This window comes from Trachinotus anak, unplaced genomic scaffold, assembly GCF_046630095.1.
Source record: "Trachinotus anak isolate AG129_WGS33_773 ecotype Australia unplaced genomic scaffold, CSIRO_AGI_Tana_v1 ptg000011l, whole genome shotgun sequence".
NCBI lineage: Eukaryota > Metazoa > Chordata > Actinopteri > Carangiformes > Carangidae > Trachinotus > Trachinotus anak.
This window is the reverse complement of record NW_027273862.1, coordinates 12,293,565-12,308,866: the sequence shown is the minus strand read 5'-3', so window position 1 is coordinate 12,308,866 and position 15,302 is coordinate 12,293,565. Positions and strand designations below refer to the sequence as shown.

The 15,302-nt window shown below is 41.4% G+C and overlaps 1 protein-coding gene across 3 annotated transcripts in view; it reads left to right on the top strand.

Annotated features, from left to right (window-relative positions):
* Positions 1–14,808, top strand: part of galnt2 (UDP-N-acetyl-alpha-D-galactosamine:polypeptide N-acetylgalactosaminyltransferase 2) — a 47,599-nt gene extending 32,791 nt beyond the window's left edge. For 2 of the 3 annotated variants that reach the window (XM_071488110.1, XM_071488108.1), the window contains exons 3-16: positions 69–222; positions 2,365–2,463; positions 2,569–2,636; positions 2,754–2,819; positions 2,974–3,095; positions 5,343–5,430; positions 6,672–6,759; positions 6,918–7,021; positions 7,806–7,932; positions 11,415–11,507; positions 12,740–12,823; positions 13,149–13,302; positions 14,181–14,300; positions 14,419–14,711. In XM_071488110.1, coding sequence (XP_071344211.1) covers positions 69–222; positions 2,365–2,463; positions 2,569–2,636; positions 2,754–2,819; positions 2,974–3,095; positions 5,343–5,430; positions 6,672–6,759; positions 6,918–7,021; positions 7,806–7,932; positions 11,415–11,507; positions 12,740–12,823; positions 13,149–13,302; positions 14,181–14,300; positions 14,419–14,574 — 1,523 coding nt within the window. In that variant the 3' untranslated portion in view covers positions 14,575–14,711. Of the gene's footprint in view, positions 1–68; positions 223–2,364; positions 2,464–2,568; positions 2,637–2,753; positions 2,820–2,973; positions 3,096–5,342; positions 5,431–6,671; positions 6,760–6,917; positions 7,022–7,805; positions 7,933–11,414; positions 11,508–12,739; positions 12,824–13,148; positions 13,303–14,180; positions 14,301–14,418 lie in introns of all 3 variants that reach the window. The other variant, XM_071488109.1, reaches the window with a different exon arrangement.
* Positions 14,809–15,302: the final 494 nt, after the last annotated feature.

Here is a 15,302-nt window from a genome sequence, read left to right as displayed (position 1 = left end):
ATGGACATATATTGACTCTGTGCTTCATATATGTGTGTGTGTGTGTGTGTGTGTGTGTGTGTGTCCAGGTAAATTGCGCTGGCAAGATTTTGACCAGGATTTATACGTCGGAGCCACAGTGGTCCGACCAGGTCAGGACCCATACGCCAGGAACAAGTTCAACCAGGTGGAGAGCGATAAACTCCGTATGGACAGAGCCGTGCCTGATACAAGACATGACCAGTACGTATCCCTGCTCATGCCCAGAGTGCCTGTGCGATTAACACACCCTACAGTTGGTACGATTGTGAACAGCAACGCAGTCCGTCCTAACCTGTTACATGAGTGGGTGCAGGGATTTTGTGTGTACATGCTGGTCTTTGCTATCTGTCTGTCTGACTAATTGGAACCAGACTGGATAAGATCTCTTGGAAACTCCCTCTATTGTGGTCTATCAGATGGAACCAGGAAGTTGCAGCAGAGCAGACATGCACTGCACACTGTCTGCTCTGTTCATAAAACAAAGCTCTGCTAATAGCTGTTGATTGTTCTGCTTCTTAGATGGAAGAGGAGACAAAATAAATCACAACATAATATCATGTCATTATGTTTTAGTAAGCTTGATTCTTATGTCTGATTCTTCTGAAAGACGTTTCATGGACCTTTTTAAAGAATTAAATGTTTTAAACAATACAACCTTTATGATTTCTGCAGGATTTTTTGACCAAATAATAAGTAAAAATATCTGGTTGTTACCTAGTTTTGAGTCTTACCCCAAGCATGGTTATTTTGTGCCATGGAATTATATCAAACCAATATTTGAAAGTCATGAAAAGTGACTGAATTTGATGCGCGAGTCAGGGTATGAACACTTGTCTGATTCCTGTGGTACAGTGACTGTTTTACAGTTGACTGGCTTCAAGTGAAGGATCACGCTGAGCAAACCAGGATGCTCCAAGACACAGTGAACGAACCTGTTCTCAGAGGGATCATATTTTCATACTCTGAGTCAGAGGAACATGTCTACACTGTAACAGGCTTTTTGTTTTCTGGCTGTGCCTCAACCTGCTCCGCAGAGGGACAAGACCATTATGGAAAATTGGAGTCATTCAAGGAATCTAGGATCATTCTATTCAATAACATCTGGATACATTACAAATTAATACTGATCAGTTTGTGCCGCATTTCCAGTTCACTGTAACGTTACTGTTACAAATTGATGCTGAACTTGTTTTTATAGTCGGTTTAACAACAGTGACTGAAGTTTAGCTGTAAATCAGCTCGAGACACGGGGAAACGAAACTTCTGCCATCACTGTCGTCTGTCTGGATGCACACTGTGTGATTCAAAGACTATTTTTATCAGGCAGTGGCCTGGCCTCGCTGATGTATTGACCTAACTCAGACAGCTCGAGCCATTAGCCTACTAAAAGAGCAGGGATGTGTCTCTCATTGATCTGTTAGTGATGTGTCATTTGCACAGCATGAAGCAGCATTGACTGTGAAGGTTTCCCAGAAAAAAGTAAAAGCCTTGCTGGGTCAGTGGCACAGAGGTTTCAACACACCATCAAAAGCACTTGTAGATTTATTGTTCAGCTCTACGCTCACGAGCACCTTATAAGGAACACCTGCGTATTGCAGTTATCCATTCAGCCAATCATGTGGCAGCAGTACAAGACCTTACCCAGTATTAGTATAGTGATCCTACACATTTTTTTTTTTTTTTATCAGTATAAATGTACAGGAGGACGTCGATTCAAGATTGATGCAGCTCCAGATTTCCTTCTTTTGGGTTTTGACAGATGGAACAGGGACAAAAGAACGATGCACATCATTCACACAGACAATTCAATGACAGTTTGTTCTGTACATTAAGCATGTACTGTCGTTTTTTATACAGTGCATACATATTATATACTGCACATACAAACCCCAGCTGAGAAAACATCTGTGCTGGCAGAAAATGAAGGTTAATTTCTTGAAACACACCCGTTCATGTGAGATACACACACACACACACACACACACACACACACACACACACACACACACACACACACACACACACACACACACACACACACACACACACACACACACACACACAGTCTCATGGGAATTTTGCCCTGCGGTCTGCAAAACCACTGTCAGTATTGGCTTCAGCAGAGCATAACTCAAGTATTTGTGTGTGTGTGTTTGTACCTTAGTGTCCGTGTGTACTGAATCCTTTTATTGTGTTCCTGTATTAAGGATCTGTTTAGGGAGCGATTCCAGCTCACAGCTTGGCTCACACATTCAGTTGCGTGCTTACGTGCGTAGGAGTGTTTGTACAGTTTGTAGTTTTCTGTCGTTCTTCCCTAATTTCTAAGATTTCTTGTGCTTGCAGTTGCAGACATAAACAATGGAAGTCAGACCTCCCAGCCTCCAGCGTGGTCATCACCTTCCACAATGAAGCTCGCTCTGCTCTGTTGCGGACTGTCGTCAGGTAGGTGAATGGTGTGTGTGCTGTCCCCTTCGAAAACTTTTCTATTTTCATTTTGTAGGCTGAGGTTCTCTTTTCCTCAATACCTTTCTTCTTCTTCTTGTTCAGTGTCTTGAAGAAAAGTCCTCCTCACTTGGTCAAAGAGATCATCCTGGTTGACGACTACAGCGATAACCGTGAGGAATGCATACAAACACATTATACACACACACTCGGACCCACTATTATCAACGTGTAAATGCAAATGTAATGTGAGTCTCACCTGTGTGAACCCTGTTTTGTGTGTGTTTCAGCCGAGGACGGAGCGTTGCTGGGGAAGATTGAGAAAGTGCGTGTGTTGAGGAACGACCGCAGAGAAGGTAATTAGAAAAGGAGAAGAAGATATTTTTGTCCCGAAAAATATCCCAGTGCAGTTCCATCACATGTGGGAGGAAACTATTCCGTATGGTGACAGGAAGGTTGGTATTAATTAAGTTTTTTTTTTTTGTTTTCTGTAATTGATGTTTCCCTCAGGGCTGATGCGTTCAAGGGTTCGTGGTGCGGATGCTGCCACAGCGCCAGTCCTCACATTTTTGGATTCTCACTGTGAATGTAATGACCACTGGCTAGAGCCGCTGCTGGAGAGAGTGGCTGAGGTACACACACACACACACACACACACACACATGCACACACACACATACATGCACACACACAGGTCCACTGACACACCTTAATGCATTAATACTGGTATTTAATTCTATTACAGTGGCTTAGTGTAGTCACTCTGGTTTGGCCTCCATTCCTCCTGTAAAGGCTGCATGAAATGAAGAAAGGCTTCTTTTTAAAGTGACAGTGAAGGGAAAATGCATGTCGACAGTCCTCACACTTTTATGTTTTAAAAGCAGTGCTATAGCACTATCAATTAGTTGTAACCAATACAGTTTCAGTTTTTTGGTATATTCACTCCACATCAACTAAGTCTGTGCACTTCACATTTGGAAAAAGAATAGCACTGTGACGGCTTTAAGTGGATGTGATGTCATCTCAGTTTGTCCCGTTATTACACCGACACCAATGGATTGTTTAAAAAGACTTGATCTCAGTTGCTTCACAATAGTGATAAAGTTATGTTCTGTCTATTGGAGAATTTGTTTTTCACTTCCCTCTTTCACACAGAAGTCGGAGGTCAGCTCCAAAGCAGATCCCCTGGAGCTGGAAGTCAGTCAGTGTCTTATTATCAAAGAAAAACAAAGAACGCATGACATTGCTCCAATAACACAGGAGTGTTTGGACTTTTTCATTATAAAAGCACAGCTGCAGATTTTCATTTTCTGACCTGAAATATCTGAAAAAATCTTTTTATATTAAGAGGAAAATGAGACATTAAAGACTGATTGTATAAACCACAGTTTCTGTCAGAGCAAGGAATGTAATCACTTTGTTATGCAGTGAGATGATTTTTATCTTGTGGGAGCATAATAGTATCTGAACAGTTGTATAGAGATGAAACCTGCCTCTTTTCCACCCAAGGCATCATTTTGATTTTAGAAAGACAGACCCCTCACAGTTTTATCTTTCTTTCTTTCCTAACCACAACAAGCTAAAAGAAGATCCTGAAACATAATAAACCTAAACTTGGCTCCATAACAGATTTACAGTGAAGCCTTTTAGTATAACTTGAGAAGAAACTGGGGGACGTCACCACACCAGAAATCTGGTAGTAAGTCGAACACCCAGCTCACATTATGAGCTGTCGCTATGTTAGCCTAAACAAGATCACATTAGCCTCTGTGAACATTGTTTGTGGAGCGTTGCTACCATGGACACCAGCTGTCACAGTTCACAGGCGATGGCAGTAAGATTTCAGCACGTGAAAATTCTGATTTGAGGTGTTTCCTCCTTTCATTTGAAATACTTTGCATACTGGCGTCTAGTTGTCTATAACTTGTCCCTGATGATCTGCGTCAAATGCACCAGTCTTGGCGTGTTTTGTTTTTTTTTTTTCCTCTTTCTTCCACAAGTCATAATGGACCTGTTGCTGCACCCACACTCGCTGCTGCCACTCCACATGTTGTTGTTATTGTTTACTGCGCCTGCCTCCTTTGAGTTGGTGTCAGACTAGAGCGTTTGTAGGGTTGTAATAGTGCACTCCTCAGTCCCAGAGGAATCACATGTCCAGTACCCACGATATCTACAGTACGTCTCGTACTGTAGAAAAACAAGAACCATCACTTTTTCATAATTTTGCCATCGACTTGGTACTGAAGTATCGTTTTTTTTCATTCCTGAGTTAATAAATGCCTGGAGCCAAAACTGAAACATTTTCCTGTCAGACTAATTCACTTTGCTTTTTTGCTTTAGTTGCACTTCTAAATAATAAATCACTCAATACAAAAAAAAAAAAAAAAAAAAAGAAAGGAAAATGTTATCTGTGTGGGTAAAACATCTTGTGTCATATCAAAGTGTCTCAGCCCAAGATAAATAAACTCAGTCAGTACCTGGAAGCCTCTTCCTGTTGTTGTCATTCAGACCGCTGGAGCGATCCTTTCTCTAAACTACTGCATGATGTAGCTCTGCGGCTTTCAGCTCAGCGTTTGATTTGATGTGAAAAGACAGGGCTGCTTTACTTTCTGTTCTCCTTCGTAAACAGAGTGATAAACTGAATATAGAACGCAGACTAAACGTATGAATCATTGGACTTGAGGGAGGTATTTACTTCTGCTTTAAAATTCCACAAAACATGGTGAAGTGCTCAGTCATCTGTAGCTTTGTTTCCTTTGGTCCTTTTATTTGTAGTAATTTATTTATGAGCTGGTTCTCCTGTTATTTCCATTCAGAGTTTGACTGGAGCTGAAAAAATTTTTAATCAATTATTTTTTTTCTCTGTCCTTTCTTCTCAGGATAAGTCCAGAGTAGTTTCTCCTATCATTGACGTCATCAACATGGACAACTTCCAGTACGTAGGAGCCTCAGCCGATCTGAAAGGAGGTAAAGTACCCCAGTAGAGAGGTACATCAACACACACATACACACATAAACACACATCTTTGTTTTACTATATTCATTGGGACCTGTTATTGACATATTGATTTCCTTGCCTATAACCCTAATCTTAACTTTCACAACTGAATCCTATCAGACCCCACAGGTACAACACAAGCACGTCTGCCAACTCTATAGCCAGCATATTTAGTTTAACAGCTTAACACACGCTTCCACACTACATACTATTTCTAATTTTAAGTATGGTCTGCATTGACACTGATAAAGTGACACTCAAATACGTCCGGGTACGTAGTAAATTTGCTTGTTTGTTGAATGTGGTGTAAATGGACACTGTTGCCCCACAGTGCAGTGCACACTGAAAATTGAAGAGGTGCTCACAGCTGAAATAGATAATAAAACTATCACAGTGTTGACACGTGTAGTCTTAGTCTAGTATTTACTTTCTCATTAAACCAGCCCTAATCAATATTTCTGTATTAAAATGTATCGGATGACTGCATGTAATTATAACAGAGATCACTCATAGAGATGAACCTTCAAAGAATTTGGTTCAGTCTCACTGCTCTTATTGCCATAGTTTTTGGCCGCAACTGGTTTCAGCAAAAAAGCTTTAAAACTCACTGTGCACAAGTTGTACGGCACCAAACAGCAGACACACACAGTTAGCAACTAGCTGGTGAACTGGAGCTGGAATATTGAGCAGCTAAAGAGCCAGATATTTCCCTCAGGAATTGGTGGAGACCACTAACACAGCTAATAAGAGATTGAATATTGGATCTAAATTCAGAGAGATTACTCCAAATAAATGTTAATGTTACTCTCAGTTTGCTGGAAGTGTAAATAGTCAAATGTTTGCTAACAAGTTCACCATGTTAGTTTAAAAAGTGATGATATATCGATGTTGTGGTCACAGCTGGTTTCCTCTGCCCCCACGTGGCCAAAAAAAATCAATTAAAGCAGGTTTAAGTTTTCAATTTAAAATGTCAGCTGTGTTTCAAGTTTAGTTTGATTGAAATCTATTGACACATCTTTTACAATTTCCTGTTTGTAAAAAAACTAAAACTAAAATATATTAATGGAATAGAAAGTGCCAAAGCGGTATACTGCACTGTGGAGATTAGGATCTAATGACCATAATGGTCTTGATCTTCTGTCCTTTGTGTGTGTGTGCGTGCGTGCGTGTGTGCATGTGTGTGTGTGTGTGTGTGTGCGTGTGTCGGTAGGCTTCGACTGGAATTTGGTGTTTAAATGGGACTACATGACTGTGGAGCAGAGACGAGCGAGACAAGGCAACCCCATCGCACCCATAAAGTAAGACAGAAATGCACACACACACACACACACACACACTTACTCACTTGTATTCACACAGTACTGACACACTTTTGGTTGCCAGTTGCCATCAGCAACTAATCTCACTCTCGTCCTCACTCCATCGGCCTGCCCTCTTTCTCTCTCTGCCCCTGCAGGACTCCAATGATAGCAGGAGGTCTATTCGTCATGGATAAGGAATACTTTGAGCTGCTGGGAAAGTATGACATGATGATGGATGTATGGGGAGGAGAGAACCTGGGTGAGTGCCATTACAGTACAAATTTAACTTCAGCAGAGTCACAGTGGAGAAATGAAGTCAGTAGAATCACAGTAGAGCGGATTAAAGTATGACACAGTAATGGATGTCAGAGAAAAAAAAGAGAATAACATGGCCGCTGTTGTCTCACACCCTCACCTTCAGCCTGTAAAGGTGACAGGCGTGTCAGGAGTTTTTCCAGACACTTTTAAATATTAGTTTGATATTTTGGGAAATGGCAAACTGCTTGTTTAGATCTTAAACAGGCACATAGCTGTAATTTCTTTCTATCACAAATGCTGTTCTTTTGGCTTGAAATCCACAGATTCCTGTCCACTTATGAAATCTCCTCTTTCCCATGAGATCTGGTTTTAAAGTAACTCCAGAAATGTGTTTCAGGCTGATGGTTAACTCATGAGATCATCTGGGTTTATGATAAAAGAAACAAAACACCTTTCAGTAATTTGGTGGTCAGATATGGGGTAAAGCATCTTCCAGAGTAGTGTTGAGCTTAGAAAAATACAGTGTTAATGTGTTAATAATTAGACTTAGTATTGAGTGAAAATTAGTGTATACAATAGACCTCATTTTTCAAACAGTACAATGATATAATAACAGCTGTGTCTCCCTGCTGCCTTTGTCTGAATTCAGTTCAGAACGATCCGTGCTTCTCTCAAGGCGCTTGACTGTGAATTAATTGTGATATTGTTATGGAAACAATTTGCTGGAACAAGTGTGGGAAAAGAAAAGTGTTTTTGACCTGTGTGTGTGTGTGTGTGTGTTTCAGAGATCTCATTTCGTGTGTGGCAGTGTGGTGGCAGTCTGGAGATCATCCCCTGCAGTCGAGTTGGCCACGTCTTCAGAAAGCAACATCCATACACCTTCCCTGGTGGCAGCGGGACTGTGTTTGCAAGGTGACAAACACACACATACACATATGCCAAGACTGTAAAACACTCCGAGCCTCCAACCATTATTGACTCAAGGACAACATTTCCCATCCACACATGTTGCATTCCTGCCATTGTTCAGCCTCTCCTGGATGGTTGGATAGTGGTTATTCAATTTAGTTGAACAATTAAATAACAACTGGGCAAAATCCAGCTGCTGATGAAGTTCATGTGATATGACCAAAACCCTCAGACCAGATGCTAGAAGGAAATGAAGGATTTTCTCCTCATTTAAGCTCCATCGTAATATTATAATAACAATACCCTCAGATGTATTTACAGTCACATCAGAAACCAGTGTGTTATTGTATTGCCCGGCCCTCCTCTCTGTAGGCGTCTCTTTTTACTGAAAATATTTCAGGTTCAAGTTATTTGCATCAAGTACTGTGGTGTAAATGACTGAACATACGTTACTGAGTTCTACCACAGCTCTGAGAATCAAATCTATATTATATCATGAAAACCAAGCCACAACAATTAAAAGCAAAGTTATCACAGGAAAAATGGCTTCAGATTAGGAATGAATGCTCTTGTTAAATATGGAAGATCTGTTTTTGCTTGTGCTGCTCTTAAAAGCTCTGATAAATGTGACAACATAATCACTCAACGTCAGTAATGAGGAACATCATACATGGAAAGATACGGATCTCCTGCTATGAAACGGTGTCCAATCACAAGAAACCACCCCTGGAAACGCGCCAAACAAACCCTCATGGCCCTGATTAAGAAAGTCAGGGTGGATCCACAAACAGATAACAGGGAGTTTGAAGTGATTGTGGTTTCCCTGGTTCTCCCAGTCACGTAAATAGTGCAGGGAAAAAAACCAAAAACAAAATGAAAGGCGATATAGGCCAAGATGTGGAGCATCTTTGGACTTATCTGATCACTCTCTTAAGTTGGTATCTGTGAAATTTTTAGTGATATCTGTCACTGATGTGCTGTGATAAATGCAGTCTTTCAGTTGCAGGAGAAAATGACTTCATAGCTCCTTTAGCTACACAACGCTGCAGACAAGATTCTGACCAACAAGGATGTAGAAATTAATCCAGCAACACACAAAGTGCACCCATGTTTAAACACTGGGGTTAATGCTTACAAAGGCTCCAGTGGATATGAGCTGCAACATTAGATCAAACAGTCTCAGAGCTTATTATGACTTGTTTGCTATTGGTGTGGCTCTGCCACTCCAAACAAGACACCTCCTGTGGACTACAATCCCAGCATGGTTTTGTCAGTTACACAGTCTCATTTGTATTCGCATAACCCTTTCCAACAATTCAAGATATCATTTATTAATCGACAGGTGCAGTGGCGTTCTCACGTATCAGCCACAACAATGGAGGCTCACAATTCAGAACAGCTTCATCTGTGCTTTGAGGCTGCCTCAGTTCAACATCTTGCCCTTTAGTCTGAATAAAACGTGTCCCATATGGCCACCGGTGGTGACCCTGGGGAGTTGCGAGACAGCACCTGTTTTGCCTGCTTGGACGGCATCATAATTGTTCTTTTTGAGAGCAGCATTTCTGAGAGTAGCTGAGACAAGACCGACTTACAATCGGTGTGAAGAAAAGCCTCTCTAAACCCCATATAAAGTTCCCTAGTGAGCATCGTCTCTGTAGCTGCGGTGCAGGTGGATCGGGATGAAATGGAGATTTCTGCACAATGTAAACAGTTACAGCGGAAAATATTGAAACAGCTGAACATCTGGACTTTAAGTTAACTCATCCACACATGCCTGTGTAGTTGATCTTGGGGCTTTCAGACCAGTAAATGCTAGTGTGGAAATATGCTAGCAGAAGCCTCATTAAGGCATAACTGTGTGAACGAAGACATTCGCTGTGCCAGAAGTTCAGTTTCCCTGTTTGTAAGAAAACCAAAAGGCTAAATGCAACAGTGTAGTCAGTTATTTGTCCAGTGCTCATGATGAAAGCACTGAAGGCAGCTTTCTCTAAACTTGTGTCACTTTAAAGCATCACAGGCACATGTTCTCTACCTGTCGACAGCATGGCTGCATTTGACGAGTCATTAGACCTTTTATCAGTCTTTCCAGTTGCAACATAGAATTTAGCCGTTCTCTGACAGTTAACTGGGAACTGTCTCATGATCCAAGATCAATAATGTTCAGGGCTGCAACTAATCTGACATTACTTTCCACTTAGAATAAAAGACGTTCCTCTTAACTCCAGAACTGTCATCACAGAATCATCACATTTTAAAATTGTCTTCAATATCACAGTAATCCAGTCGTAGCTGTCTGTACATCCATGTGTATACTGCAACAGCAATTGTTAATTTGACATCATTTTAATGTTGCAAATTTTAAACAAATATATGCTAAAAAATAACAGGGCTTAAGTTGGAGCCATCTCTCAGACTCCACGGCACCATTATACTTTCTGTTTACATCCCCCGAAGCATTATGGGAATGGCAGTTCCAAATGTTAGAGCATGATTATCCCCAAATAGAAGTAAGACAAAGAGTAACAAAAGGTATGACAAAATCTATTAATATAGGGGTTACCAAGGCTCACAGTGTCCCATCCATCAACATGGTTCTTATATTCCTGGAACACTGACACTTTCCTCTATTTATGTACTGATGTTTGTGTTGAAAACCTGTTTACAAACAGACAAAAAACTCAAACAGTTGTGGGAGTGAGATTGTCTTGATTTTGTCTGAGGGGAGGACACCGTGTAAAAATACTGAAAACCCCATTTCTAGAAAGAAAGCAGATATGATCAAATCAAGCTCTGACTCCCGCTGACACATAGTCTGACAGTGCTGTGTCAGAAAAAATGAAAATTTGAAAAAGCGTCATTTCACATCATGTCAACACACACACACACACACACACACACACACACACACACACACACACACACACACACACACACACACACACACACACACACACACTGTTGAACAATCAGTGCATCAACCGGAAAAATAAGCAGACGTTCACAGTTATCTGTTCAACCGGTGAAACTCTATCCGCTGTACAGATGTGTGAAAAACTGAGAAGTCAGAGCAGGGCAGTGTCTGCGCGTGTCCATGTTTTTGTCTGTCTAGTGCCACATGTCTTGGACACTACACACACAGACACACACAGTATGTCCAATTTGGAGATGACTGGTCATGTCTGGACACAGCTCCCATGCAACACTGGTGCAGTCTGCCACATACCTCTGTCCTTAATCTGTCTCTGTCCCTGTTTCTCTCTCTCTCTCTCTCTCTCTCTCTCTCTGTCACTGCCACTCTCTGTCTCATTTTGTTTGTCACTTGTCACAAAACATAAACACATTTTTACTTCTTCATCCTTATTTCTCTTCACCGATTCTTTTACCCTGTTTGATGTCACATCTCTTCTATCACACATATCTCTTCTGTCTCTTCTCCGTCCCTCACCCCTCACTGAATTTTTGGTTTTTTCGCTGCCCCCTCTCAGGAACACAAGGAGAGCAGCAGAAGTGTGGATGGATGAGTATAAAAACTTCTACTATGCTGCTGTCCCTTCAGCGAGAAACGTCCCATACGGAAAGTAAGTACCCTTAAGTGCAAACCTTACAGGAGTCAAACAGAATAATGTCGCTAAATCACAAAATCACAAAGGCCGCCACATGAATGGGCACATTAATGAGTTTGCCAATTAGCATTATGGCAGCTGTAAAAGGAGTCAGTAACCCCTTTTATGGAACTGACATGAGGTAGTTAATGTGGCTTAAAAGAGGGCGAAAAGTCAGCGCCTCATTTGCACTGATCAAAAGACTGCCATGTTATTTGATGCGCTGAAGGGATTAGTGTGAAATTATAACAGCACAGGGCAAAGCAGAAGAGCATAATGGACACTAACGGCACTGGTAAAAGGATCAAGGACCAGATGGCAAAGCTCCATGAAAATGTTACATGGATATTAAACCATGATTGTTTTAGAGTTTTTAGCAGCGCTAGTGACCAAAATTAGACTGAAATATCTCAACAACTATTGGACGGATTGTCGTGAAATCTTGTACAGATATTCATGTTGCCCAGAGGATGACACCTGATGACTTTTAGGATCCCTGGACTTTTCAAAGTTCTCACTTATCCAGTGGAATATTTTACCATCTACTAGATGGACTGACATAAATCCACAAGGTCGACATTTGTGGCTTTGTGCCGACAACTGCTGGATGTACTCACCCCCCCCCCTCCAGGATTAACGCTGATAACTTAAGTGACATTTCATGTAGCACCATCATGTGGTCAACATTTAAATATGTCCGACACTTTGGTTCATTACCAAATACTGCAAAACTAATGACATTCCCATCAGTCAGTCTTAACTCTACTTTTAGTACGTAGTCGTAACACATTTAACTAAGATGTTGAACATGGTAAACATTATACTTACCAAACATGAGCATTGTTATTGTCGTGTGTTTGTTCCTGTTGTTGTGTTTTCTGTTCCTTTTCTTTTCCACCTTATCTGCAAACTGGCTTCCTGCTTCTTTGTGTCTCTACACACATCCAGAATAGTCTGTGCAGTCTAGAGACAAAGATAAAAATGCTTCTTGTGTGACCTTGTGGGAACAGTCTGGGCATCTCCCTCCAGTGCCAGCCTAATCAGTTATTTTCCCAAGAGGATGTCGCCTCAGTTGTGCCCTGGGCCTCCACTCCCTGCCCTCATGGAATGACTGAACAGGGCTGTTATTCAATCAAACTTTAGAGATGTATTGGAAACCACAAGTGATCAATGCTTTAATTCTCTGGTTGTCTCTTCCTCTCTCTTAGTATCCAGAGCCGTTTGGAGATGAAGAGGAGATTAAGCTGTAAGCCATTTAAATGGTACCTGGAGAATGTCTACCCTGAACTGAGGTAAGGCGATGAGAGCATTTTATGTAATATGATAGGGTGCAAATGACTGTAATGACACTAATGACTAACCATTATCTGCAATTTCAATTTAAGCTCATTATTACATTTTGGCAGGCTGTCATGCATGAATGAGATAAATAATACATAAATGTAAAAGTTCTACATTTGAATTGTTTCAGATGTAATAACTTAAGTACTATACTGTCCTATTGGCTCTTTCCTTTTCTGACATCATACATCCATCCATTTCTGCCTTATACAAATTATAAAGCTTTAATATCTTCATAGAGTTAATATACAATCTGACAACACTGTGTGTGTTTAGGGTGCCAGATCACCAGGACATAGCATTTGGAGCCTTGCAGCAGGGAGGAAACTGTCTGGACACCCTGGGTCATTTTGCCGACGGGGTGGTGGGCGTCTATGAATGCCACAACGCTGGGGGAAACCAGGTAGCGTTACCAAGAGGACACACACAGGTCAGCTTGTCAAATCCTTGCTCTAGAAACACCTGGGGTGCAGGTGGTGGCACTCATGGTGAGAATACAGGGGGTGTTGAGCTGTTTTAGGTCAAATGATACAAACAGCGTGATTTTTCTGTTGGCACGACTGTAGTGACAGATGCACTGAACTTACAGAGTTTCTGTTCATTGAAGTATTTTGACATAGCCCTTAGAGGATGTGGTAATTTCTTGGAGCACTTTGGATGTGGAGGGTGTCCACTGTGTGTGTGTGTGTGTGAGAGTGAGTGAGTGTGTGCATGAGCTTCCACCAGTGTGTTTCTGTCAGCAGTTTCTCAAATAGTTTTTTCTTGAAATAGAGTGACAGGTGTAGAGGGGGAAACTGCAGTCACAGACACTGACTTTACATATCTGCTTTACTCTCATCATTTTGCGGTTCTTGCAACATGAGTAATTTTGCAGTTTTAAAAACAAACTTGTGCTGTGTCAAATCTAGCTTGAAATTAATTGCAGCGCCCTGTTAAATTATACATGTAAATGAAAATGTGGCTCTTTAGACAACATGGTGGATACTAGCAGTTCTTCCTTTGGGTGTCAGTTATAGAGGAAGAGTATAATAAAACACAGATACATTATTATCTATTGCTGCATTAGTTTGTAGCACATAACATTATAGAACAAAAATGTTCCTTTTTATTTGCTCTCATAAAGAAGGTAAAACTATAAGTATGTATGATGTTATAAAATAAAACATCAGGTAAGGACATGATATTTGCCAATACTTGAATTATTGGAAAAGGCCCTGCTCAGAACATCACTCCCCCCAGAATATGCAGGCATGCAGAAGTGTGGATGCATTCATACTAATATTTTCACATATATGTATTTCTGTCCAGGAATGGGCCCTAACCAAGGACAAATCAGTTAAACACATGGACTTGTGTCTGACTGTGGTGGACAGAACAGCCGGATCCCTCATCAAACTACAAGGCTGTCGAGAGAATGACAGCAGACAGGTAAAGAGTCCGAGTTTGGTCAGCAGCCCCTCTCTCATCTCTCAGGACATTTGTTTGACATTTCTGCACAGTATGTGTTTTGAATGCGTGTATCATATTGTCGTTTTCTTCTCAACAGAAATGGGAGCAGATTGAGTCCAACTCGAAGCTTCGTCACGTTGGCAGCAACCTCTGTCTGGACAGCCGCAGTGCCAGGATGGGCGGGCTCACTGTGGAGGTCTGCAGCCCCAGCCTCAACCAGCAGTGGAAGTTCACCCTCAATTTACAATCATAGGGGGCGCTACAGACCCCAAGGTAGAGTTGGATCTTGGATAGAGACACCAACAGACTCTGAAACGCGGGTAAGATGATGGACTCAAGGAGAAAGACAAACACGATGGATAAATGGATGCTTTTTGCTCCTCCTCCTCCTCCTCAGAGGTGCAGCCAGTCAAGTCTACAGCCCTCTCCCCCACCTCACCCCTCCTAGAAAAAATAAAAAATTAATTAATAAAAAAAAAAAACAAAACACAACGAGCCATGCCCCCTGGGGGGAGGGGCTTGCAGACCATACTGGAATAAGCGGGAATCGGACTGTATTTGATGGATGGGTGGCGACAGTGATGACCATGATGAGGATAAAAGCGATGAAGAGGCTTTCCATCCAAACTACATACCTCAGTGTTTTTTCATTGATGGTTCCAGAGGCAAATGACGAGTGAATTCTTTTTGTTCTTTTACTTTCTTCAATGCTGGTGAAATAGAACTCTTTGACGTTTTTATTTTGTAATTATTTTATTTTCTTATTAATATTTTTTATTTCTTGGTCTTAATTCTGTACGGGGGTTCAGAGGAGCTTTTTTTTCATTCTTGAAAGAAACGGATGATGGATGTTGGTGTTGTTGCTCCCCTTGAGTGCTCTTTCATTGGTTTTCCACACCGAGCTGGAGCCCGTAACGACAAACGGAGGCTACGGTTGTGGTTTCGGTAAAGGTTTGGGTGTAGAGTGATGTGAAAAGAGGA